Below are 23,932 nucleotides of genomic sequence, written 5' to 3' on the forward strand. Positions count from 1 at the left end.
AGTTTACTCTCACAGCCCCCATGGAGGGAGGATCACTATCCCTATTCACAGATTGGGCAGCTAAGACAGAGGTCTCAGCACCACAAGGTCATAGTGAAAATGCCATGATCTTAGCCCTGGTACCAGAGGGTGGTAACTTTGGGATGTGGCTGAAGCAAGATAGCAAGAGATGGGACCCAACATTCCTGACTCAGTTCCTGAGCTTGACAGGGAGGCTGGGGAAGTAGCATTACAAACTGGCTGCCTTCCTCTCAGATTGTGGGGGACAGTATGGTTCTGGGCTTTGCATTTCAAGGAGCCTGGCTTCCATCAACCCGTGTACCTGGGTGCAGTGTCTGCTGTATTTTCCTGGGCAATGCCAGGTGTCCCTAAGGGAAAGGGATGATAGAAGCATTCAGGAGAACAAGCCCTGCTCCATCCATACTACAGAGGCACAAGCTGGAGCTGGGAAGGAAATAGTGTCAATGGACTGTGCCTGTCAATCGTGCCCCTGTGGTTTTCATAGACCTGTAGGACTGGAAGGGACCTCAAGAGAATTTCTGGGGGGAATGGACTGCAGCAGAGGAGAGAGCTGGGCTGAACAACCCAGCACTATTCCTGTGCAAAGAGAAATCTGTCTGGGGTTTGGCCTGCACAAGAACATCTGCAGAAACAATGCAACATCTCTGCAGCAGGCGGCTGGGGAAATGGTGAGTAAATCTTTTGTTAGCTGCATGCAGCCATCTGAAGTCTGCTTTTTCTTGGGTGATTTAATTGTCTGCGGCAAGAACACAAGCAGGAAACAGTCATGTGGAGATTTTTATAGAGAATGTTGGATTGTTGTCCTTTAAACCACCTGTTCCATTTACTCTGGGCTCCCCTCCTAATGGTTGTCTGCACAGACGCAGCACTGGCAGCGAGATTCTTGAACAGGGACTCTTGGCCTGACGATCCAAAGGAAGCCCTCTTAGCTGAAGTGGGAATGCCTAACAGAGAGAGCACAGGTCCCAGCTGCCCACTGATGTATTTCTCCAGAAAACCTGATACTGGTGGTCAGGAAAATATCTGTGCAAGACACAGGGATGGTGAGCTACATCCCTGTTCACAATTCATTGTGCGCCCACTTGCTGGGGCAGACAACTGGCCTGGTCTGAAGAGGAACATGCTGAAGCATGCCAGCCATGCGGGGGCACGCATGGATCAGAGCTGGGTCAGGACGGACAGGGTGGAAGAGTAAGGAAGGCTGGGGTAATGGAGGCCATGGAGCTATAGGCAGCAGTGCATTCCCACACGACAGCGGATCTAACAGAGGCTGGAAACCTGTTTGGCAGAGCTGCGAGCTGCCCACACGTAACAGCACAGGTCTGAGAGGCACTGTCCAAGGGAACTACACTGGATGAAGCATTAGGGAATATCCTGAAGGGAACAGCCCAGTACAAGCTCTTAGGGTGATGGGCTGACTGGGACCTAATCAAGTTTTCCATCCCTCAGTGCTAGGATCCCACCTTCCTCAGCTGTACTGTACAGCACTACTGGTGTGCATGTCACATGCTCTCAGTTCTGTCACTGAGCTGAGAAGTCCACCAGTGTGCCTGCCCCCCACGTGCCAAGGCATTCACTCACTCGAGCAGACAAGAGAGACAGTTCTTGAACTCTGGGCACAAAACCCACTCTGTCTGTTTTGCTCTGCTAGTTACAAAGCAATCCGTGGCTCTGGGACTCCTTTGCCCTAGGCAGGATTTGAGGCATGGTGCTGTAGCGTCACCACCCTACTCACCCGATTGATAAGCTGCTCTCCAGTCTCTGAAGCAGTAATAAGTTTGCAAAGTGCCTGAAGTGCTGGGTTAGGCAAACCTGAAAAAAATCAGAAACCATAAAGTTTGTTCAAAGCTGCCTCTGAACTGCCTGAGAGAAACCATCCCAAAGCAACACCTGGACCCAGCTTCCCATACTAACTAGGGCTCCTGAAAGGGGCTGTGGTTTCTACAAACAGTAAGGATTTTACAAGCTTTGCACCTGATGAGTGAACTCCCGTCTGGGAGCAGGGACAGAGGAAGAATAACACCCTGGCTCCTCGGGTATTGGGACCAGAGGGAAATGAACGGGATCTGTGGCTGAAGCAGCCATGTTCTCACTGCAAAGCCTGCTCTAGGCTATGCTGGGAGCAACTGCTCTTACCCAAGTCCCATTCCATGATTTTACTTAGTCCCTGTAAAAGCACAGAACAACAGCTGAACAGCAAGATTTCCCACTCCTCCCATCCAAGAGGCAGCAAGTGGACAAGAGCCTGCTAACACGGACGATGCCAGAGCCCCCTGTGGCCTGCTCCTTACCTAAGAGGGACTGGATGGTGGTGCTGCATTGCTGTAGCCGTTCACCGGGGTCTGAAGTCGGGAAGAACACTGCAGCTGGAAGACCACTAGCGGGAGGGTCAAGTCGAAACCCCACAGCAGTGAGTAGTGCCTGCCAGCCTGGAATGCCACCAACTTTATTCTCCACACTCTGCTGAGAGGTGTACATGGAATTGTGCTGCCCATTCTGGATTCGCTGCAGTGATTTCTCCACCTCCGGGACAAAAGACTGCATTAGCTTATTCTGCAGTAAGTTTATCATTAACCCTTTCCTCTTTCTGCAGTGTCAGGAGCAGAAAGGCATCTCAGGTCAAGGGGTGGGCTGGGTGACAGAGATATGGCAATCAGCCTCAGACAGGAGGTGGTCAGGGCCCTTTGGAACTAGAGGCTCCACTAATTCATGTATAGCTGTAAAATGAGAAGTCAGGCAGCCTATAGCAGCATCTTGGGCAGATGAGGGCCATGGAAAACTAGGCTACATGTTTGCCTGGGAGGAGGAATCTGCCCATTTTCCAGCCTATCATGAAGAGATGATTTCCCGTAAGCCAGGTGGCCGTATTTGTCCCCACAGAATCGCTGAGTTATGATTTCCAGCCTCTTGGGTCTGCTGCTGACTACCAGGTTATAGTGTTCCATGTGCAGACTTACCAATTGGATGGTAAATAGAACCCTCCTCCCTTTCCAGCCTGATGCAGCTGGGATTATCATCATCAGTCGACTAGTGTTGCCATTACAACATGGACACTGCCCCTAAGGAAACTAGGAGGGTCCTTTAGGAGGAAATGATGTGAGAGGATAGTATTATAACCATCCCAGAGTTTTACCTACAGATCACATCAGTCACAGCATTCACTGCTCCCCAAAGCTGGTTATTGGTACCTATGGGAACACCAGAGTCTCATTAAACTTCCATGTGAGCTGCTGTTTTGGGGTTAAACGCTGTGGATTTCAGTGTGGTATTTTCTGGTGAAAGCTGTCCACTGAACAGAATGTCCTGCATCATGCAGTATCAGGTGACAAGAAGGGAAGGACCCAAAGAGTCAGCTCTTTTGCCTAACAAACCTTGCTGCTTTAGAGCTTGCTCTGTTCTAAACTGCAGTGTTCATTCTTGGCTTGAAGCCATCAGTCCTTAAGATCTGTAGAGAGAGGGTGGTCACTTGGCTAGCAAGGAAGGAGACACACTACACAGTGTCTTCATTCTCACCTCCCTACTTCTTGCCTAGTTCACAGCAATTCTGTCATAAAAACAATTAACCTCAGTGACAATCTCATTTTCAAAGCACAGACCCACTCAGCAGCATATGCAAATCAGCTGGGTCTGATGGAGGGATTTTATTTGTCATGCTAGTAAAGTGAATCTCTGCCTGGTGTCCCATTCTTCTCCTAGGGACAGGGAGTAGTTGCAGGGATTACACAGGCAGAGGGAGGAGAAGGAGGGTTGGGGGTTTACTCCTGAAGTTAAATCGAAATGCTTCCCCACCCATTCAACATTCAGAGACACCTCACCACAGATGACATCACCTTCCAAAAGTTAAGAGGAGGCATCTGCCATACTCCAAGGCAGGGACCCACATTTTGTGTCTGTAAATTTTGATGGCACTTTCCAGGCTGCAGGAAGGAGCCTTGACAGCCTCTCCAAAGCAAGACTGCAAGGGTCTTATTGCTGCCTCTCTCAGGTTGCAGGGGATACTCTTATGGCAGCTCTCTCTTGCTTACCAGATGTAACAAGACTCTCAGGGCATCTCGTGCTCTCTCCGGGTGCTGCAGAATCTCTGTCAGGGCCTGTCCAATTAGTGAGGAAGGGCTGTTAAGCTTCACATCACTCCCAATGAGCATGAAGCCTGCAGGATTCAGACAAAGAGCTTCTTAATCTCCTCTTGTCCCAGAAAAACAAATACTATGCCTTCCTCAAGCTAACAGAAATGAATAGCTCATTGCCCCTTGTTTAGTTATGTGCCTACCCACAGAGAAGGGAGAATCCAGAACAGCTGCCTCCACAACCAGAACAGCTGCCTCCACCCGCCTAGGCCCAGGGACCTAACTTCTAGGATGCTTCTTCAATGCTCTCTGCTCTCCCCCTTTATGAAATCAATACTGTTTTCCTGCTCACATATGTGGAAAAATGTGGCAATGCAGAGACACTTGCCCTAGCATGCTCCTCATCTTCTTTACAGGAGCAGAAATCAATAAAAGCTAAATACTGCCAGCAAACAATAGAACCCTGAAAATGGAGAGCTGTCCCTGTTTGGGGAAAGATGCCTACTTTGCCCAGGCCGCTAGCTTGTGCACCATGCAAATATTCTTCCTCCCTCCCCTGTTTATTGCAGCTGGATGGGCATGTGCTCATCTCTAGTGTGAGGCATTATTTCTGTTTGAAATCTCAATTCCTAACCCTCAAGAGAAGCATGGGGGTTGAGGATTTGCATATGGATTCAGGGGAGGAGCAGGGATCCCTATGTGCCATTCCCTGCCTGCCCCTGCTGGTAGTGGCGTGGAGAGCTCCCATGTCTGTTCTGTTACGCCTCTGATGAGGGGTCTGCTCTGGAAAGCCATTCACATTTCTTCTCTTTCTTGCCAGGCTGACAAACTCCCTTAGAAGGAAAAACAAGGATAAACTGAACTTTGGTCTGTACCCTAAGTCCAACTTCCCTCTGGTTTTCCTTGGATCACCTCCTAATACTAGACTCAGCGAGACAAGACAGTTCTGCGTGGGTTTAATCCCAGGTGCTCACTTTAGTAAACAGCACACGAGCTCTCTCTCCTTCTGGTAACAAACACTTGGCACTAGGGTTCTGCACACAGCAGCTACCCAATCTAAGCACTTCAGCCCAGCTGGGTACACTGGGGACATGCTTGGGACACATGCACAGCTTTCGGAAAGGAGGATTTTTGCTGAGAAAAATACGCTTCATATTTAATGTAATTCCAGTCGCTCTGTTGCTAACCTCAGTGTCTTTCTCTTTCTGACTCTCCTTTGATTAATCAAACCACTCCTGACTGGCACTGAGGGAGCCTGATCCTTCAACTGTTCTGCTTGTAGAACTCCCACTGATGTCAGCGGAAACCTCACATACGAGAGGCGCGCAGAAGCAAGTCTTGTCATGTTTCCTCCTGGAGATTACGCCTGCTGCTGTTGCTGGCACTGCCTCTTAAAGAAATGTTACACTCATGTCCTCAACATAGCTAGGTTACACATCTAACCTAAGTGTGCAGAAGACACGCATTGAACAAGACGGTCAGTTCTAGAGGAAAATGCTGCTGTGATGGGAATACTGCCAGTATTCTTACAAACTCCGGAAAAGCCTCATCTCTCTGGAATTCTGGGACGTTCTTAGGGTGGCCGCTATTCCTCACAGTCTCTAGCTAAGGTACAACAAGGGTGAATAGTCTCAGTTCCTTATTTCTCATCACTGAACTATTTAGCACATTTAATTTTAAAATGTTGAATTAAGTACACATCTTCCTCAGTGGATTACAGCACGGTTGTTACAGTTCTATTCAAGAAACACCCTCACCCCACCATTACACTAATGGGAATCAAATCTTTCTGCTGTACCGTGTTGGACACGTATCAGTAAGAACAACACATCCTGGTCTGTAATCTGTAGGGAGAAAAGGAATCTTATTTGTTATCAGCTGGGGATCCTGGGTAATTTCCTGCCTGCATGGCCCTTAGCATATCAGGTCTTCCTAATGATTAAACCTCCCTGATGAGACAGGTGCATTTCATACGCTGTAAATTATGTCGAACACATGCTCTCCCCATTGTTACATTGAAGAATGACTATTTCCCACTGGCCAGTCATTCAGCAACACTCAGAGCAGAACCAGGTCTGATACACAGCTTCTGGTCGCTGTAATGGCACAGAGTGTTACTCAGGCACCCTGCTGCTAGCACAGCTCCTTGCTCAATACAAACAAATTGGTGTAAGTGTTTCTCCTACAAACGCTTTCCTGTTTATTATGAGAACCGTCCCAAGAAGCAGATTCCTCCTACCTGCCCAGTTGGATGGATGGGAGAACTGCTTGCTGCTCTGCACTGTTTTCATGGCCTCTCCGAGGGCTGCACTGGCTTTCGTTCCATTCAGGAGGGAGGCATAGAAGGCATGCACAAACATTTTCGATGCGGCCACAGGAACAGGCCAGAGTGACACCAAGACACATTGAGCCCCAGCAGCCAGGAATGCCCGTGTCAAGCCGACGACCCCATCAGCAGTGACTTTACTGTTGGACTCTTGGTAGGAGCCGAAAACCACTAATTTGACAGGAAGCCGCAGATCCAGAACGTCGGCTGCTGTGAGCAGGAACTCCTGGAGAGGAGGGCAGTCTGAGATACTCTCCACATCACTGGCATCATCCTGCATCCGGAGGGATTCTGGAATTGTGTAGGGATTCCCAAAGGAGCTCTTGCTACTGGCTGGGTTGCTATCAGCGTTGGGCGTTAGGACCAAGGCAGCCAGCTTCCAGGACACATGGGTTGCAAAATGGACACACTCTGCCTGAGTGAGTGCGCTCATGACCCTCTCTTTCGTTGCCACGTTGCCAACCAGAGGCTGGCAGCCAAGTAATTCAGATACCATATAGGCCTCTTCTTCTGCAGAGGGCATAGGCCCCCAAAGCCATCTGTCCATCACTGCTGCAGGGAGTTTGGGATTTCCTATGACAGCTGCCATTGAGGTAGAACTGGAATAAGCAGGAGCATTCTTCTTCAAAAGGGACTAGAAAAAGAGAGAGAGAAAATAGGGATCAAAGAACTGTCTGTTGTAGCCGTGGCCCTACAAGCGTCCTGCCTCCCCCAGGAATGTCTGGGGTGGCCGGGGCTCTGTAACAGTGAGATGGTTTTATCATTAGAACAATGCCTTGCATTTCTTGAGCCACTTCCATCCAAGCTATACTCCTTTACATACCGGCTCCATTCGGGGGGCAGGGCAGGATTACTACTTCCTTTTCTGGGGAGAGGAAATGGATCCACAGAGAATGGAAGTGACTTATCCAAGGTCACACTGGAGGTTTGTGGCAGAGCCAGCAATATTAACTAAATCTCGACTCCCAGCCTTGTGCTGAACCACAAGCCCATGCTTCCTCCTCAGTCCAGTCGCTCTGTACAGTAGTTTAATTATCCCACTATCTCCCAGTAGTTTAATTATCTAGTCTGGCATTGGTGAGCTCTGGAAATGGGGATTCCACAGGATGAAAAGGTCACTTACCTGGTACAGTAACTGGAGTTCTTAAAGATTTGTGTAATTTGGGTGCTCCATGTCATGATATGCACACACCTGTGTGCTCTTGATTGGAAATTTTCATCAGCAGTGTCTGTGGGTCCATGCCTGTGCCCTAGACACCCTTCTGCCCCAATCTGAGGAGAGATGGGGGAGTGGACCTGCCGCCATTTCCAATCCTTCTCAAGCATGGAAGTAGAAAGAGTCAGACTCCAAGGCAGAGGGGAGCACTCACAGGGACACACATGTCATTGCTACACAAGGTAAGTAACCTCTCCATCTTTGACTAATGTCCCTATGGGTGCTCTATGTCAGGAGACTTCTGAGCAGTACTTCATCCTGGAGAAGGGGGCCAAGGAGGTGGATTCAGTTCAGACTGTAGAACAGCCTCGCCAAAAGCCATGTAACTGCATCCAGAGCTGACAAGAGTGTACTCCTGGGAAAACATGAACCCAGGACCAGGTGGCTGCCCTATCAGGATAGGTATGTTTTTCAGCAAGGCTACTGTGCTAGATTGATCCCTGGTGGAATGAGCAATGACTCTTGGAAGGGGAAGCAAGGGGTAAACATGTCAACACCTTGTCATGACGAAATACTGTATACAGTGAGTCAGCCATCAAAGCTCCAAGCTCTCCTCGCTGAGGTGACAGCTATGAGGAACACAGTCTTAAGGGATAGATGAAGGTGGGAACAATTCAACATACGTTCAAAGGGGGTTTTCTCAGGGCACTGAAGACTAAGCTGAGGTCCCACGGTGGAGTTGGTTCCTTGACAGGAGGGAAGAAGTTGAAGACGACTTCGATAAACCTTGTTGTGGTTGAGTGGGTGAAAACGAATGGCCAGGATCCCCTGGGGGACTAACTTGAAGGGGAAAGGAGTCCAGGAGAGCTGGCTGTATTTCAAGGAATCCCTGTTGAGGTTACAGGGACAAACCATCCCGATGAGTCGAAAGAATAGTAAATATGGCAGGCGACCAGCTTGGCTTAATAGTGAAATCCTAGAGGATCTTAAACATAAAAAAGAAGCTTACAAGAAGTGTAAGGTTGGACATATGACCAGGGAAGAGTATAAAAATATTGCTCGGGCATGTAGGAATGATATCAGGAGGGCCAAATCGCACCTGGAGCTGCAGCTAGCAAGAGATGTCAAGAGTAACAAGAAGGGTTTCTTCAGGTATGTTGGCAACAAGAAGAAAGCCAAGGACAGTGTGGGCCCCCTACTGAATGAGGGAGGCAACCTAGTGACAGAGGATGTGGAAAAAGCTAATGTACTCAATGCTTTTTTTGCCTCTGTCGTCACTAACAAGGTCAGCTCCCAGACTGCTGCGCTGGGCATCACAAAATGGGGAAGAGATGGCCAGCCCTCTGTGGAGATAGAGGTGGTTAGGGACTATTTAGAAAAGCTGGATGTGCACAAGTCCATGGGCCCGGACGAGTTGCATCCGAGAGTGCTGAAGGAATTGGCGGCTGTGATTGCAGAGCCATTGGCCATTATCTTTGAAAACTCGTGGCGAACCGGGGAAGTCCCGGATGACTGGAAAAAGGCTAATGTAGTGCCAATCTTTAAAAAAGGGAAGAAGGAGGATCCTGGGAACTACAGGCCAGTCAGCCTCACCTCAGTCCCTGGAAAAATCATGGAGCAGGTCCTCAAAGAATCAATCCTGAAGCACTTGCATGAGAGGAAAGTGATCAGGAACAGCCAGCATGGATTCACCAAGGGAAGGTCATGCCTGACTAATCTAATCACCTTTTATGATGAGATTACTGGTTCTATGGATGAAGGGAAAGCAGTGGATGTATTGTTTCTTGACTTTAGCAAAGCTTTTAACACGGTCTCCCAAAGTATTTTTGTCAGCAAGTTAAGGAAGTATGGGCTGGATGAATGCACTATAAGGTGGGTAGAAAGCTGGCTAGATTGTCGGGCTCAACGGGTAGTGATCAATGGCTCCATGTCTAGTTGGCAGCCGGTATCAAGTGGAGTGCCCCAAGGGTCGGTCCTGGGGCCGGTTTTGTTCAATATCTTCATAAATGATCTGGAGGATGGTGTGGATTGCACTCTCAGCAAATTTGCGGATGATACTAAATTGGGAGGAGTGGTAGATATGCTGGAGGGGAGGGATAGGATACAGAAGGACCTAGACAAATTGGAGGATTGGGCCAAAAGAAATCTGATGAGGTTCAATAAGGATAAGTGCAGGGTCCTGCACTTAGGATGGAAGAATCCAATGCACCGCTACAGACTAGGGGCCGAATGGCTAGGCAGTAGTTCTGCGGAAAAGGACCTAGGGGTGACAGTGGACGAGAAGCTGGATATGAGTCAGCAGTGTGCCCTTGTTGCCAAGAAGGCCAATGGCATTTTGGGATGTATAAGTAGGGGCATAGCGAGCAGATCGAGGGACGTGATCGTTCCCCTCTATTCGACATTGGTGAGGCCTCATCTGGAGTACTGTGTCCAGTTTTGGGCCCCACACTACAAGAAGGATGTGGATAAATTGGAGAGAGTCCAGCGAAGGGCAACAAAAATGATTAGGGGTCTGGAACACATGACTTATGAGGAGAGGCTGAGGGAGCTGGGATTGTTTAGCCTGCAGAAGAGAAGAATGAGGGGGGATTTGATAGCTGCTTTCAACTACCTGAAAGGGGGTTCCAAAGAGGATGGCTCTAGACTGTTCTCAATGGTAGCAGATGACAGAACGAGGAGTAATGGTCTCAAGTTGCAGTGGGGGAGGTTTAGATTGGATATTAGGAAAAACTTTTTCACTAAGAGGGTGGTGAAACACTGGAATGCGTTACCTAGGGAGGTGGTAGAATCTCCTTCCTTAGAGGTTTTTAAGGTCAGGCTTGACAAAGCCCTGGCTGGGATGATTTAACTGGGAATTGGTCCTGCTTCGAGCAGGGGGTTGGACTAGATGACTTTCAGGGGTCCCTTCCAACCCTGATATTCTATGATTCTATGAAAACTGAAAACTCTTCAATTAGGGGGATGAAGAGCTGTGATTGTAGCTAGGTGAACTTTGATAGAACTCAATGATAATCCAGAGGTTTTTTAACTGAGCAGGTAATCGAGAATGTGTGTCAGACAAGGCTCAAGAGAAGGTATAGCTCGGTGACTGCACCAAATCTGGAAGCCCCAGGAGGGGCATGAGGGTGCCTAGGGCGCAGGTGCAGACCAGTGGACACTGCTGATGAAAATCTCCAATGAAGAGCGCATAGGCGCATGCATGTCTTGATGAGGAGCACCCATAGAGACACTACTTGAAAAAGAATCCTTGTTCCACTGACTAATCGTTTTTACCGTTCGGAAGTTTTTTTTATCCCATTCAGCATAATTTTTTCCTGTTGACCTTGTTTATATTTGTCAGGTTATGAAATTTACGGAATCTATTATGAGCTGTTTCTGAAACAGTCAGTACTGTGAAGGGTGAATGAACCAATTCCTGCTTGTAAATCCCTTTGGGATGTTCAGGATGAACATAAAAGTGCTTTAGAAAGGATGAAATAAAAATAATTCCTTGGTTGGCAACAGTTGCAGATGACACAAAATTATGTAGATTAGTCAAGACTAGAAAAGACTGTGAGGAGCTTCAGAGGGACCTAACCAAATTAGGCAGTTGGGCAGAGTTCAATTAATATTTCTTTTCTGTTTTTGGAAAGAAGCAGTATGATATATCACATGAGGATGAAATATTTTCCATTCCATTAGTAACTAGGGAGGATGTTAAATATCTCTGAGGGATAAATACTTTTAAATCCAAAGGCCCAGATACCTGCACCCAAGAGTCCTAAAAGAGTTGGCTGAGGAAATCTCTAGCCTGCTGATAATAACTTAACAAATCTTGCAATACGGGGGAAATTCAGGAACACTGGATAAGTGCTAATGTTGTGGCAATATTCAAATATGTGTAATTATAGTGTATAAGTATCTTCATGGGGAGAAAATACTAGGTACTGAAGGGATCTTTAATCTAGCAGAGAAAGGCAGAACAAGAATAACGTCCGGAAGCTGAGGCCAGACAAATTAAAATTAGAAATTAGGCTTTTTTTTTTTCTTTTTAAACAGTGAGGGTGATTAACCATTGAAACAAACTACCACGGAAGTAGTGAATTTTCCATTTCTTGATGTCTTCAGACTCAGACTGGATGCCTTTGTGAAGACATGCATTGGTCAAATATAAGTTATTGGGTTCAATGCAGGTGTAACTGTAATGGTCTGTGATATACAGGAAATTAGACTAGATGATTTAATGATCCCTTCTGGCCTTAAACTCTATATCTATATCTAGCGGCTGATGAAGTTCACTGCTGACAAACACTAAGTAATAGACACTGAAAGGAATCATCTTAATGATCCATACACATTGCTGGGCTCTAAATTAACTGTAGCTGGGTGTCACTGCAGTCAGGTCAATGGAAACCTCTGACCAACAAATGTGCTGTGGCAGTTCAAGATCAAGTACTGACCAGAGACAGACTGACTCCTGGGGAATGGGAATCCAGAATGGGAAACTCCAAGTCATACACATCAACAACCATGATAAAATCAGGCCCATCCTCCTATTTAGACAACGATTTCACATGGCAATAATGCAGGATGTACCACAAGACTCTGTTCTGGGCAATCAGACCAAGACCTGTGGCATTCTTTGATGGTATGATGTTGGCCTTGAACTCCTCAGATTTTTTTGGCTTTAAGAAGTGGAAGGTTATTACCATATATCAATGAAAACGGTATTTCCCCAGAATTTGCTTAAAGTATCAGCTTTTACCTATGTCCTCAATGTCATGAGGAATCAGTGGCCAACGCCACAGGGGAACAGGCATGAAGGCAAACATATGAGCAGATTGCTAGGATGTGATTAACTCACCAGGGAAACTCAGTTTAGGTCACTCTGTCTGCATGGGAGCTCAACCCACCCAGAACCTGCAGTCTAGTTCAGAAAGAAATCCCAACCACTGCCTTGACATGATTTGTGATCTCTGTGGGGTAGGGACCGCGCCTGACTCTGCTCTGGAAAGCATCGAAGTACACTGTTGGTGCCCAGCTCATTCAGCACCAGTACCCTGGAAGTTGGTAGGTTTGTGATTTCCATTTTTGTAGTGTTGGATCATATTAAAGAAGTTCTGTATTAAAATCACAAATGAGTTTGATTCCCCATAGTTTAAATTCCAGGGTATTATTAATTAAGAGGTCTCTTGGTTTTTGGTACTGTTTCTCTCCCTCTATGTGTGAAACTTGCAAGCTGCTAATTGTGTTAGTACATTCTAAGACAGAGTCTATTCTCAAAGCAATTCACAGAGAAAGAGACTCAAAGCAATACTCTAACAACAGAAACAGCACCCAGAGACTCCCCACCCTTTTGTTGTATTAACAATTGTGATTAAAATAGAGATAGAGGATGGATGTGGATGGATGCTTGGTGTGGATAATAACTGAATGATCAGGGAGGTGCCAGCCTAAGAATCCAGTGTCCATCGGCTGAAGAAGGCGTCAAGTGGAAATAACCAGAGGACCCCCCCCCGGAGGGCAGACTGGAATCCACCCAACAGCCTCAAGAATGGGAGAACCAAAGAACAAGATAACATCTTGGAGCCGTCAGGAATGTGCTATCTGCTGATTGATTCAGCAACAGCATGATGAAGCAATTCCCATAGACTGGCATAGGAAGAAATTCCTATAAAAATAGACTCTAAAAAGTGAGAACTTTGGGGTCTGATTCTGCAAACCAACTTCCAGGAGCATCAGATGAGCATCTGACAAGGCCCTGCTCCCTCCTCATGTCCAGGCCACCTGGCCAGTGGCTTGGCATGAGCAACTCTAAGGCTGGTAACTATGATAACAACCTTGCAGAACCTGTGTGTGTGTGTGTGTGTGTGTTTGTATGAATGAATGTGTGAATAAATATGAGATTGAATGGAATGTTATAACTAGAACTAACTGCTTACTATGATTCTTTCTGTATTCACAATAAATGTGGTATTTTGCCTTTTTCCCTTTAATAAGATCCTGCTGGTTTTTATTTTATTGGTACAACAGTAGCCGATGCCGCTGGAAGAGACAGCAATCCCTGCAGTTCAGCCTGGGGCCCACACAGGGCCTGTGTGGCATGGAGTAGCTTCAGCTCTCACATGGCACGGATGGGGCCCTGCATGTCTCACCTCACAGCAGGAGCTTTGGGAGCATGGGGCTGGAGAGTACCTTGGAACTGGGGTTCAGTGACTGGATGGATGGTACTGCGATGAGGCTGAAGCGCTCGTAGAGGTACTCATTCGAGGAACTTCCTTTCAGGAGAGCGAAGGGGATAAGGTACAGTTCTCCCTCTAGAACTAGTATCAGCTGGCGATGGCGGCCAACTGGACCACTGGAATGCATCAGACCCTGAAGAGGAAAGACACACAGGCAGCTCAGTCCCCTTGTCTACACAGCCAAAGAAACACTCTATGCTCAGGCCCCGCTGTAAGTGTCAGGCTTTCTAGCTCCCAGAATCAGCAAGCCTGAAACATCTATTTTAAAATTGCTATTCAGCAGACCACATTTGACCTCAGATGCAACACCTATCACCCTGCCATGTTTGCACTGATTAACCATTCATGGACAGAAGATCTCTAGTCAGATACACTGGACTGGGTTCCACTTCTTTGCTGCAAAGATCTCTGTAAGCATCTCCAGCCTTGTTGTATTATAACTACCATTCCCACTTAAATGCAAACCTTCCTATCCACCGAAGGATGCAAAGGCTCATGTTTGGTTTCTGCCTTATCACTAGTCTCCTAAGCCACTTCTGAAGCTATTTGCTGGCTCACTAATCTGGACTTGGTCCAAAAGTTGGTCCAATAAAAAATATTACTTCTCCCACCTCGTCTCGCTAATATCTTGGGACCAATACGGCTACAACAACACTGCATAATCTGGATTTGGTTCTTTGAAAGTTGCTAATCCCCTCTCTTGCTATGCATAAAATGACTAGCCACCCCTCCCACCTCCACATACATGAGCCCCATGTGATCTGTATGAAAGGAACATGACCATTTATATAATTAATATTGCCACTGTTAGAGAATTGCAACAAATCTTGTATAAAATATACCATTGTAAGATGTCAATGGAAAAATTATGATTTGCTGAGTACGATTATCATGTTTGTATTCATATATCATCTTTGTATCTAAAGTTATAAATATTGACTATGTACCAGTATTTCAAATGTGTCTGCCCCTGGGGTAACCCCCACAAGGTAATTTATATCCAGTCTAGCCAGCACATTCTGAACTGACCATTCAAACTGATTGCTCATTAAAGAACACAGTGGGCCATAGAGCTTGTCCCAGCCTGGTGAGCATTCCTGTGGACGCTTTAGCCAAAATATGGGCAATGGCTTCTCCTATGAGTCATCAAAGCATGCAAGGCTATGTGACTTGCTCATGTGACCGTGGACTCCATCCTGTGCCTATCATTTTTAACAAACCAAGACTGAGAGCAGTCCCTCCACATGGGAGAAGGTAAAAAAAACAACTCTGCAAACGTCCATTTTGCCTCTTTCCTGCTCTGATCTCTGGACTTACACTAAAAGGAGCATATTGACTATGGACTGAGGACCTTCCAAATCTTTTGGAAGTTACCAGAGACTTTACAAGCCAGTGTTCTGTAACATCACTGCTTCAAACCGGATACAAGAACTCTGCAATGATTGTATGTATCTGATTTCCTTAACCATTTTAACTCTCTACTTATTCTTTTCTCTTATAAATAAACCTTTAGCTATTAGATATGGCAACAGTGTGATTATTGGGTAAGGCCTGAGTTATATATTGACCTGGGTATGTGGTTGATCTTTTGAGTTCAGAAGAAACCTTTGTTTGATGAAAGTGGTTTTCAATGGCCACTCATCATTAAGTCTAGTGTCTGGGTAGTGGGGATGCCTATGGAGACTGCAGTTTGGACTGCTTTTTAACCAGTGTGGTGAGACAGAAGTTTACTTTAGTTTCTGGGTTGGTATTGAATGTAAGAACATAAGAATGGCCCTACTGGGTCAGACCAAAGTTCCATCTAGCCCACTATCCTGTCTTTCGACAGTGGCCAGTGCCAGGTGCCCCAGAGGGAATGAACAGAACAGGGAATCATCAAATGATCCATCCCCTGTCGCTCATTCCCAGCTTCTGGCAAACAGAGGCGAGGGACACCAAGACACCAGAACAGACCAAGACACAAAGGGCACATACAGTCGCTGCTGCCTCTGGTCCTATTTAAGGATGTAAAAGTGAATTCCATTTTAATCTGTTTCATCATGTTTTATTGAACAAGACCAGAAACAGCACCCTAAAGTGAGCAGCTCTGTAGATCACATACAGCTTGGAACAAGAAGCACTGAAACAGCATCAGCACCAAACAAACCAAAAGCAGCAAAACTAATCTCAACCACAAAACGGAAAACAAATTGCTGAGCAAACAGATGCCTCAATGTCAGAGCAGCAGGCTTAGTGTGGGCCTTTAAATCGACATTTCATTTAAACTTGAGGCCTTTAGCACATGCCCAGAGAGGACTTAGCTTCAACTTGACCTGATTTTGGAATTAACCAGTTCAACATGTGTTGCTGCATTTCCCTTGAGACCTCTTGTTCCCCAAGCGTGAGCCAGGTGTTCCATATTCACTGGCAGGATGGAGACCAGGGCTCAGCACTCAGGGCTATAATTTCTTGAGTGACACCATTTAAGCTGCCATCAGACATGGCAAACATCTGTTTTGACAGGAAAAAGACAGCTACTCATGCTGCTCAGCAAATGAAGATAAAATTGGCCCACTCCATTTGGAGTGGGATTCTGAATTACACTCCAAGCGCTCCGAACATTTCTTCCGAATGAAAATCCTGGCTCCAGCACGGGCAACACTAGACATGGCTCTCTCAAACATTTTGACCGATATTGTGAAGGTAACAACCTAGATAACCTCTCTGGCTCCAGACAGACACATTGTTCTTGGGAGAAGTGACACTCACATTCTGCCTCTCTCTCACATTATTGACCTACATTGCCCCTTTTTAGATTCCTTGATTTAGAGCCAATTTCATTCTCTCATTCCCACTGAACTGGAGGCTGCAAGATCTCCTTTCTGGAAGTGTCTCTTTCCCCTGTCCAAACAGTTCACGGCCTGACTTGTCAAATGACAAAACAAACCCCTTTGAATAAAAAGGACTCAGAAAGCAGCAGCAGTGACTGCGTCTGCATGTGCTGAGTAACCAGGGAACCGGGAGGGAACGGACTGGATGTGTGTACATTAGGACAGAGAGAGACTTGGTGCATTTTATTGCTTCTGCCAAGTTCTCCTCAAACAGCTCGGATGATACATCTCTGTCCTGACCCACAGCTCCCTGATCCCAGGCCTTGACCTCTTCTGAGCAGAGATTTCCAGTCATGACATGCAGCAATTTTTAATGTTGATAGCTGTACCTCAGATTGAGACCCACTGATCTCACTTCACTGATGACTTGAAAAGTAACAGGAATCTTCTGTGGGATTCTCTAAGCTTAGCACACAGACCACAGCAAAAACAGAGCAACATTAATAAGGGTCTTAAATTCCCTCTGGCCGCCACCCACTGATGGAGGCTGAGGCAACACCTAAGGAAGGGTCAGACACAAAAGAGGCAGGCTAGACACACAGGTAGGCGGCTAGAGAGAGAGAGAGAGAGAGAACAAGAAACATTCCCATTTGAAATGGGAATAAAACGGCAGAAGGAAAAGAAAGAGATTTTCTTTTAAGAGGAGTTAAAAATAGTCACTGACCTCTTGCTGTTTTTCCTGCCCTCCTTGCAGCTCTATAGCTCACCCTGCTCTACCGATTGGAGACAAAGATACAGGGTCAGTCACTCTGACATCCAGCTGCCTCAGGAGCCTTCCTGAGAAAAATGTCCTCTCCATTCTGACATATTGTTTACAAGCACCAACAGCTCCTTGAGGGAGGCCTCCCCCTGCACACTGCCTGTGGTGAACCAGACTGCGTGCTCTGCAGCTAAATTTACCAGCCTCTGCTCAATCTTGCCTCTCTCTGCAGAGACCAAGTTGACAAGCAGTAGCTTCCCACCAGGGGGTTGTTGTTTTCCAGAAATGTTTTTTTTATATATTCCGTTTGACTTACTGCTCCGGGAGCTTTAGCTGCAGGCAACATAATGAGACTATCTAAGCCATAGTGACATGTGCCTAGCAGAATTTTCCATTTGTATGGGAAACCCCCAGGGTTTAATATTTTTTCATGTTAGCTGCATGTGTGTTAGGGAAACAGAAATAAAATTATGAGGCACATTTGCATTTCACATACCTCCAAGAGCTATTTTCAGGAGTGAGTTTAAACAAAAAGAAGCTATTCAATGAAAGCAATGGATGTAAGGTTTGAAGTGCAAAGCATGGGATCCCCTGCTCTGCATCAGGCCAAGGACATGGGCACCACTGGCAGTCATGGGGTTCCAGGTCCCAGCACATGATGGTGGCTGTAAAGGCCACATAATTGTTTGCCTTTGTGATCAACAAATTGCTGGGCACCGGCAGTGGGGTCAGCCACTAAAATGCCAACAAGCTGCTGGTCTGGGTGGTCCCTCTTAGCAGTCACTGTGCTATGGACACCAGTGAGGGGACTGGATATCTGGGCAGAGACGGAGCTGCCATTTGCTGAGGTGATCATATATGGTCTGCCACTTCTGTCCATCCCCACATATGATTAGTTATTGTAATGCTGGGCAGCAGGCTCTCCGAGGCTTTATCTACAGCCCCTAACACCAGGGACAGCAGCCACAGGGTACCTTGAGTCAGTCTCACAAAATCACAACACAGGGCCCAGCCGTGTTGCTCCTCAGGCTGGAGGGAGATAGCAGGTGCCAAGAACACTTGGAGATCCACTCCCAGCCTAGCCCTAGTCCTTTGGACAAAGGCTGAAGTACAGCTCCCAGATTTAGCTTATTCCAGGACCTTGCAGAAGCCAGCACAAAAAGCCTGCTCAGCAAATGGCTCCTCTCAGAGCTCTCTGACTGTTAGGAGCCTTGCACTAGAATCATCACCAGTAACGTTACTCCCCTCCCTGAAAGCAGGTGCCGCCTTCCTAATTGTAGCCCACAGGGCTAGCTTGCCTTCATTATATTCACTGCCTTGCCTTCATTATATTCTGTTTGCATTATATTCAGCAGTAATGCAAGGAATCTACAGGCCTGTACCCTGTGAGACATTACCTCCAGCAGTTAGCATAAAGCTTGGGGCCCATGAATTCTGGCACAGACAAATGATCTAATGGTCACCCCTGAGTTTTGGGGAACTGAAAATAAAGTGTGCAAGGGGAATTTTGACCATAATGACACCTGCCAACCACAGAAATATGAGAAAACATCCCGATATGACTAACCACAAGAGAGCTATGGCAACGAATTGATGTATATGAGAATAAGTTGAGATCACTGACATACTAACCTATAGGAGAAGGACACTCCAGCATTAGTAAAGTGAGGAAATACAAATAAGGAAGAGAGGAGAAACCACTAGTGAATATGCATTAGACATGGTGGCATCAGCATAACATATTATAAAAGTTGCATCCCAGCCTACGGGCAGTAGGAGAAAGATGTAGCCCCGGGAGGTGCCAGAACAACGGCCACTGATGATGAGAGGGAAGGTGATGGTGATGTGGAAGATGATGGCTAACATTTCAGGTTGTTCTACACGAGATGGTGTGAGTATATGATGTGCGGATATACATTCTATGGTATCTCTGTTTATCTTCCTGAGTTGGGGTGTTTGTGACTGAGATAAATGTGTTAATAAAGTATCTGTAAATACAGAAGAGCTCCTACAGAGTGTGTGTTGCTGCTGTGCACATAATAATTTGAATAATACTGGGCCTGATCTTGGGACAAATACCTGCCAACCCTCAAAGTCATAACTGGGAATTCTTAAGTAATCAATGTAATTATTACATCATCTATATATCAGGCTACAGAATGCTGGCCATGTTCTCTAGGATTTTCATGCATTGTTACGGAGGTACGGATGAGCTTAAGTTGGCGGACACTGGGTCCAGGCTCATGGCAGTTACATCTCCAGCTGTGAAAGACTTTGTACAGGCAGGACCAATGTGCCAAAAAAAACACTCTCTCTAAAATAATCCTGTATCCCAGAGACTCCCTGGGGTGGCTGGGAATTGTTTCTCTTCTCATACGGCCAGCATTGTGGTCCAGCACAATCACGTGTCTGTTCTCCCTGCTGTCCCAGCTTTAGAAAAGAGCATTAATGTCTGAAAAATTATCCTCATCTTGTCTGCTTAGAAACTCAAGAAGGGAGAGTTAGACTCTGTATTTGTCCTGTTGAGTTATTGTTTTGTGACACTGGAACCTGCTTGAGGATCTCGGACATCAGGTGGTCTGACGTTCTGGGTATGATATAACACTTTGCACCTGGTAAAGCCTGCTATTAATTAATTACGAACTAGCTATATAAAGAATAAACTCCACAGTTCAGACATACCCTCCCTCTCTGTCCTGCTGCCATGGAACCAGATCCACACCTCCCTAAGGAACTTGGAATAACTGGAATCACAGGAAAAGTAAACAACTTTGATAATCAAATACAACTTGATACAGGGACTTCCTGTGGACCACAGATGCCAGTGGACATTTTAAGGTGCCTGAATTGCAAAGGATCGGCAGCTGACCACAATGAACTGATAGTCTGGTCTCTAGATGTCAAACAGCTCACTGGGAGTTAGTAGCTCGAATGAGAAATCTCTGGTGACACCTAAATCCAAACCATTGACACCTTCTCACAAGACCTGATGATGGCAGTGCTGGCTGCTTGGGCAGCTCTCCAGAAATGCTGTTTGGGTGTTGGGAAATCTCATAGGGAGTTCTTATCATTACTGTATATCAGACAGACAGCTTGCCAGAAATCATCTTCCCACCCCTGCCTAATCACTCCTGAGTCTGCGCTCACCTCACCACAAGTATCTCAACCAGGGGCAAACCAGAAGCCTGGAGGCAGCCCCAAGCTCCTGCTCTTCCCCTGCAGGTTGGTTGGAAAGGAGCAGGACATCTGAGCAGCATCCAGATGCCACAGCAACTGAAAAATGTTAGAGAGGCACAGGGTGGGTGTTCCCAAGGCTGTCACCCTCTAGCTGAACAGACTGCAGCAGAGCCAGAGAAGCCACTCCAGAGTTGATATTCAGGTAGGTTAGCAGTGACCACAGCGATCTGGAAACTCAGCAGGTCCCCACTGCTGCTCCTTGTGGCCTATTGTCTGTCATCAGCATTGCAGGTGCAATTGGCTCTCCATCTCCTTTTGCACCCACAGTGGTTCCCTTGCAAGTTTTCTGATGTGGCAGCTTTAGAACCGAAGCCCTTTCTCCTGTGAGGATCAGACTGGAGCTGATATAATGCTTCATGATGGCTGATGTATGCGACTATACTATGCACTTCTTAAAGATAAGTCCAAGTGTGGCTGCCTTCCTGACAGCAAAGGACAGCATGTTTCAAGGAAGCCGCCAAGGCAGCGCTTTCCCCTTAAGCAAAAATTAAATCAAATAGCGGCGTAACGCCTAAGGTAAAGTATTATTCCATTCCGCTTTCCAGATTCTCTGACCCAGGCCCTTAACAACATCACAGCTACTAAACAAAGACAGTTGTTCAAATAATTATGAGCACTGCATAAAGGGGCTAATCTCTTTAGTCTTGAAGTGTCTGTGATTTATAATGTCAGACTTTTATTTTCAATATTTTTATTGAAAGGCTGAAAACACAAGTCTATATTCTGTCTAGGAAACCTGCAGCCACCTTCCCAGGTCAGCTCACTTTGACAGTGCAGCACTTCCCCCTACTGGACAGAATCATGTAGCCGCTGCAGAGGGAAATACGGGTACCAGCTAGCAAAGCTATCTCTCTGGCTTTCATATAAGGTGGGAGAATTAAGACCTGTAGGAAAATGGGGAAGGGGAATTCTGACATTCACAGGCTCCCTGCATCTCTTAGGGAAGAGGTGTCACTACTCTGAGTAACAAAAATACAACAATTAAATCCCTCCCCCAAGAGAAGTCAGGAATGTAGGCGAAATGACAGTGCCCCTCATTAACTCTTCCTGCAGCGAACCCCCAAAACTTGTGCAGTCTGTCACTCTCAGCTACTGCCCCCCCTCCTGTACTATGCAGAATCACTGCAGACTTTCCTGATGCCTCAGCACAATTCCAGCTGGCAGATAAACCCAGACGTCTTGTCTCTGATAATACATTGTTGTAAAATTGTTCTCAGCTCTTTAGGTCACTGTGATTCTGTCACATCTCAACACCCCACAGCAAACATCTCAGCAGGCACCTGAAGTCATTCCCTGTCTACAGCGGTGGTGTGTGAGTGGTAAGTGCAGTCCTCTTCTTGTGCGATTTCTCTCCTATGCGCAGAAGCTCTGCCTTGTCCACACGCCGCATTCCCTGCGGGTCTCTCGCACACGGTGCTGCTCCCATGCACCCCAGATTGTCTGGGCCCTTTAACAGCATGTGGCTGTAGCAATGAGGTCACATGGTCTGGTTCGTCTCCTTGTCAGCTCTCTCCTGTTCTCCCCGCTGCTCACCAGCAGCTCTCCCTGCATTGTACACTCAAGATCAGCCTGACAAGAGTGCCCAGAAACCTCACGCCTCCAGGTGCCCCAAACCACCAGAGCAATATCCTGTCTGAGCTCCAACACAGCCAGCAACCCAACCTGTGCCCAGCAGCCTCCCGTCACAGCCTGCGCCTAGGGCCCTGGGAAGCACTTTCCTACTGACTATGCCAGGCTCTTGTTGTAACACAGCATTGCGGGATGGGTGGGGAAAGGAGAGGAGGACAAGGCTTTCAGGTCTACTCAGACTCACATCATTCAATATACAGAAGCCTAAGGAAACCTGGGGTGAAAACACCCTTCACATGGCCGTGCAGTGGAGAAGCAGGCTCTGGGGATTCACTGACTCCGTCTGCACGTTGTTTAACAGCAGTAAAAGGAACTGAGAACGACCTTGTGGGGATATAACTTACATGGCTTTGCAATAGATGTGGAGTATAAATCAGGACAAGCTAGTATGGACTCAATAAGCCTCTAGTTAGAATGCTCTCTGCAGCTTTGGTCACCTCTTGTTCAGAAGGACAGAGCTGAGATTGAGACGGCAGGGCAGGGGACAGCCAGGTTTGGGCTGGAGTTCGGGGAAAGGAATCAGCCTTGGCCTCTCTCAGCCTTGAGGAAGGGAATTCTGCAGGATCTAATGAGGGTGCAGGAGGAGCATCAGAAAGGCAAGTTGCAGAAAGGCTGTGGAGCCACCTTAGAGTCAGTCCTGGAAAGTACAAGGTCAGCAGGCCGACGGGCAGGAGTTAACAGCTGCAACTGGCTAGGAGTCAGCAATTCCACGCTGGTGTACTCCAGGGCTCTGCAAACAGTAGCTATCCAACTGCACAGCCCAGGAGAGGGGTAAGAGAACATCCTCACTATGCAGGTTATCATTTATGTTTGAGGCAGCGCCTAGACCTACCCATCAGGATGGGTGTGATACAAACACAGAGTAAGGCATGGGCCCTGCTCCAAAGAGCTTATAGGCCAAATATACAAAAAGCAGGCGAAGGGAGAGCAAAGATCCCGCACACGTGCAAAGAGGCCAGGGAGTGACTAGCAAAAGGCTTCTTTATTTCAACCTTGTTTTACCCCTGGCCTGCTTGCTACGCATTCCGCATTTAACCTCGGGTGTCAATTTCATTGATCACTAACTTGAGCATTTTCAGAGTTTGAAAAGGGTTGGAAACCAGAGGCCCAGAGAGGGGACATGACTTGCCCCTGGTCACTCAGCAAGTCGCTGGTAGAGCTGGGATTAGAATCCCAGCCCCCGGACTCCTCACCCAGAGCTCAGGCACTAGCCCAAGTGGTGTCAGAGATCTGGTTAGTCTGGTAGGATTCCCTTCCACACCAATGGGTTGAATTCTCTTCGCATCCGCTCCATGCGATGCGCTCCTGCATATGACCACCGTGCCACTATGCTGCATGTGGCGCCTTTCAGATTCTTTGCATGGGATGAACTGATACCTGGAACACCCCATCACACATACAGCATGCAACCAACCCCTCTGCATGAGACACTCCACACATCCCATACCTGCTGCATGGAACACCCTGCCACAGAGCACCCTGTCTCTGAAAAGATGCAGCAGAAATTCACAGGCTCAGAGATGGGCAGCAAAAATATTAAAAGTCCTGGAGAGGCTCTCTGATAAAAACACAACATGGGGGAAAGCTGAGGAATCTAATAAGATAGTAATAGTCAGCCCCTCTCCCGCCCCCTGCGGAGACAAGCTGCCTGGGAGTGCTCTGCGCAGAACGTTCAGTCAGTCAGAGCTCAGCAGATGTCACACTT

General features: G+C 47.0%; 1 protein-coding gene and 1 long non-coding RNA gene across 9 annotated transcripts in view; one reads left to right on the forward strand and one right to left on the reverse strand.

The window, feature by feature from the left end:
* LOC142069332 (uncharacterized) overlaps positions 1-23,932 on the forward strand; it is a 72,440-nt gene that overhangs the window by 44,342 nt on the left and 4,166 nt on the right. Inside the window, exon 5 of one of the 2 annotated variants that reach the window (XR_012665116.1) lies at positions 21,816-21,917. This is a non-coding gene — a long non-coding RNA (uncharacterized LOC142069332). Of the gene's footprint in view, positions 1-13,582; positions 13,751-21,815; positions 21,918-23,932 lie in introns of those variants that run through there. The other variant, XR_012665115.1, reaches the window with a different exon arrangement.
* Positions 1-23,932, reverse strand: part of TTC28 (tetratricopeptide repeat domain 28) — a 516,699-nt gene that overhangs the window by 13,879 nt on the left and 478,888 nt on the right. For all 7 annotated transcript variants that reach the window (XM_048821540.2, XM_048821539.2, XM_075120128.1 and 4 more), the window contains 5 exons: positions 13,745-13,924; positions 6,328-7,048; positions 4,047-4,171; positions 2,313-2,544; positions 1,757-1,833 (listed from right to left, as the gene is read on the reverse strand). In XM_048821540.2, the coding sequence (XP_048677497.1) occupies positions 1,757-1,833; positions 2,313-2,544; positions 4,047-4,171; positions 6,328-7,048; positions 13,745-13,924 (1,335 nt within the window). The remainder of the gene's footprint in view (positions 1-1,756; positions 1,834-2,312; positions 2,545-4,046; positions 4,172-6,327; positions 7,049-13,744; positions 13,925-23,932) is intronic.

This window comes from Caretta caretta, chromosome 15, assembly GCF_965140235.1.
Source record: "Caretta caretta isolate rCarCar2 chromosome 15, rCarCar1.hap1, whole genome shotgun sequence".
Lineage (NCBI taxonomy): Eukaryota > Metazoa > Chordata > Testudines > Cheloniidae > Caretta > Caretta caretta.